A 1,926-nucleotide genomic window follows, 5' to 3' on the forward strand; every position below is an offset into this window, starting at 1 on the left:
CTTGATCAATACGCAACACCATGATACACGGAAAAGATTGAAGTTGTCAAGGATTTCGTTTTACTTGGATCCACAGTCAACATCCATGGAAGCAGCAGTCAAGAAATCAAATGACACACTGCACTGGGCAAATCTGCTGCAAAAGACCTGTTTAAAGTGTTGAAAAGCAAAGATATCACCTTCAAGACTAAGATGTGCCTGACCCAAGCCATGGTGTTTTCAATCGCCTCATATGCATGTGGAAGCTAGACAATGAATAAGAAAGCCCGAAGAACTGATGCCTTTGAATTGTGGTGTTGGTGAAGAACATTGAATATATCATGGACTTTCAAAAGAACGAACAAATCTATCTTGGAAGAAGTACAGCCGGAATGCTCCTTAGAAGCTAGGACAGCGAGACTTCATCTCGTGTACTTTGAACATATTATCAGGAGGGACCAATCCCTGGAAAAGGACATCATGCTCATTAAAGCAGAGGGTCATCAAATAAGAGGAAGAGCCTCAACGAGACAGACTGGCACAGTGGCTGCAACAACGAGCTCAAGCACAGCAGTGACTGTGAGGACAGCGCAGGGCCGGGCAGGGTTTCGTTCTGCTTCTATGTGGGGTCGCTATGAGCCGGAGCTACCTCGACAGCACTAACAATAGTCTCGAGCTAACAATTTATAAGTCAGCTCCTAGTGAATGGAAGAAAAGTGTTCCATGTACCATATGAGCCAAATAATTCTACAAACCTGGTATTTAACAGAATATTCATTTCAGTGATAGAAAATTCAAAATACTACCAACAAAGCAGAAAAATTACTTTTTTAAAAAAAATACATAATTAAAGAGGAGAAAAACACGGTCAAGAAACTAAGGAGCACTTGTGTTACAAAAACAACAGTAAAACTCATAATAAATAAGACTAGAGAGAGAAACATCCGTATGGAGTCGGAGTCCAAAGTTATCTCTCTCTCCTTGTGACTGACTTACCTTACTTGGAATCGTATGTGACCTTGTATTTCCTTCTGGCAATTCTGGTGGGGAATGCACATCAGACAGATCTAGTGCACCCTAAAATATTTCACAATTTAAAGTTAAAACATTAAAACACACACATACACAAATGAATATAATACACTTCAATGGAATTTTAGCATTTAAAAACTCTACATACACCATGTTGGATTTTTATTTGTTGCTAATTAATGTAAACATCCTTATTACATTTTCTCCTGCCAGAATAAAAAAACAAAACAAAAAACCCCCAAAACCACATGGACTCTAACTGCTTGCAGTTTTTCACCCCCTCTGCCTGAGCAGGGGAACCAGTCTGTACTACACGCCAGCCGACCATCCCCGTTCTCACTCCCTCGCCTCGCTCTCTCCCTACTCTGCAGACTAACCTCTTCTGATCCTCAAACTGCGGCTTCCTTACTCTTCCTTCCTGGCCTTGGCTTTACTTCCCTACTTCACACACCTAAGGAAACAACAGCAAACAGCAACTCTCTCAGAGAAACCCTACCCCTCAAGCAGCAGGGGTCTTCTCTGCTCTCTGGGGTTTCTCCATCCGTCACTGCACTCTCTCTGTCCGGGCTTCTCTAGCAGTCCCGTGTATCTGTCACTGGACTCTCTCTGTCCCGGCTTCTCTAGCAGTCCCGTGTACCCGTCACTGCACTCTCTCTGTCCCGGCTTCTCTAGCAGTCCCGTGTATCTGTCACTGCACTCTCTCTGTCCGGGCTTCTCTAGCAGTCCCATGTATCTGTCACTGGACTCTCTCTGTCCCGGCTTCTCTAGCAGTCCCGTGTATCTGTCACTGGACTCTCTCTGTCCCGGCTTCTCCAGCAGTCCCGTGTACCCGTCACTGCACTTTCTCTGTCCCGGCTTCTCTAGCAGTCCCGTGTATCTGTCACTGCACTCTCTTGTCCCGGCTTCTCTAGCAGT

General features: G+C 44.7%; 1 protein-coding gene across 3 annotated transcripts in view; it reads right to left on the reverse strand.

Annotated features, from left to right (window-relative positions):
• The window catches only part of CEP43 (centrosomal protein 43), a 54,698-nt gene that overhangs the window by 35,521 nt on the left and 17,251 nt on the right, over positions 1-1,926 (reverse strand). For all 3 annotated transcript variants that reach the window (XM_004368780.2, XM_023728518.1, XM_004368779.2), the window contains exon 6: positions 976-1,056. In XM_004368780.2, coding sequence (XP_004368837.1) covers positions 976-1,056 — 81 coding nt within the window. The remainder of the gene's footprint in view (positions 1-975; positions 1,057-1,926) is intronic.

This window comes from Trichechus manatus, unplaced genomic scaffold (genome assembly GCF_000243295.1).
Source record: "Trichechus manatus latirostris isolate Lorelei unplaced genomic scaffold, TriManLat1.0 scaffold00002, whole genome shotgun sequence".
Lineage (NCBI taxonomy): Eukaryota > Metazoa > Chordata > Mammalia > Sirenia > Trichechidae > Trichechus > Trichechus manatus.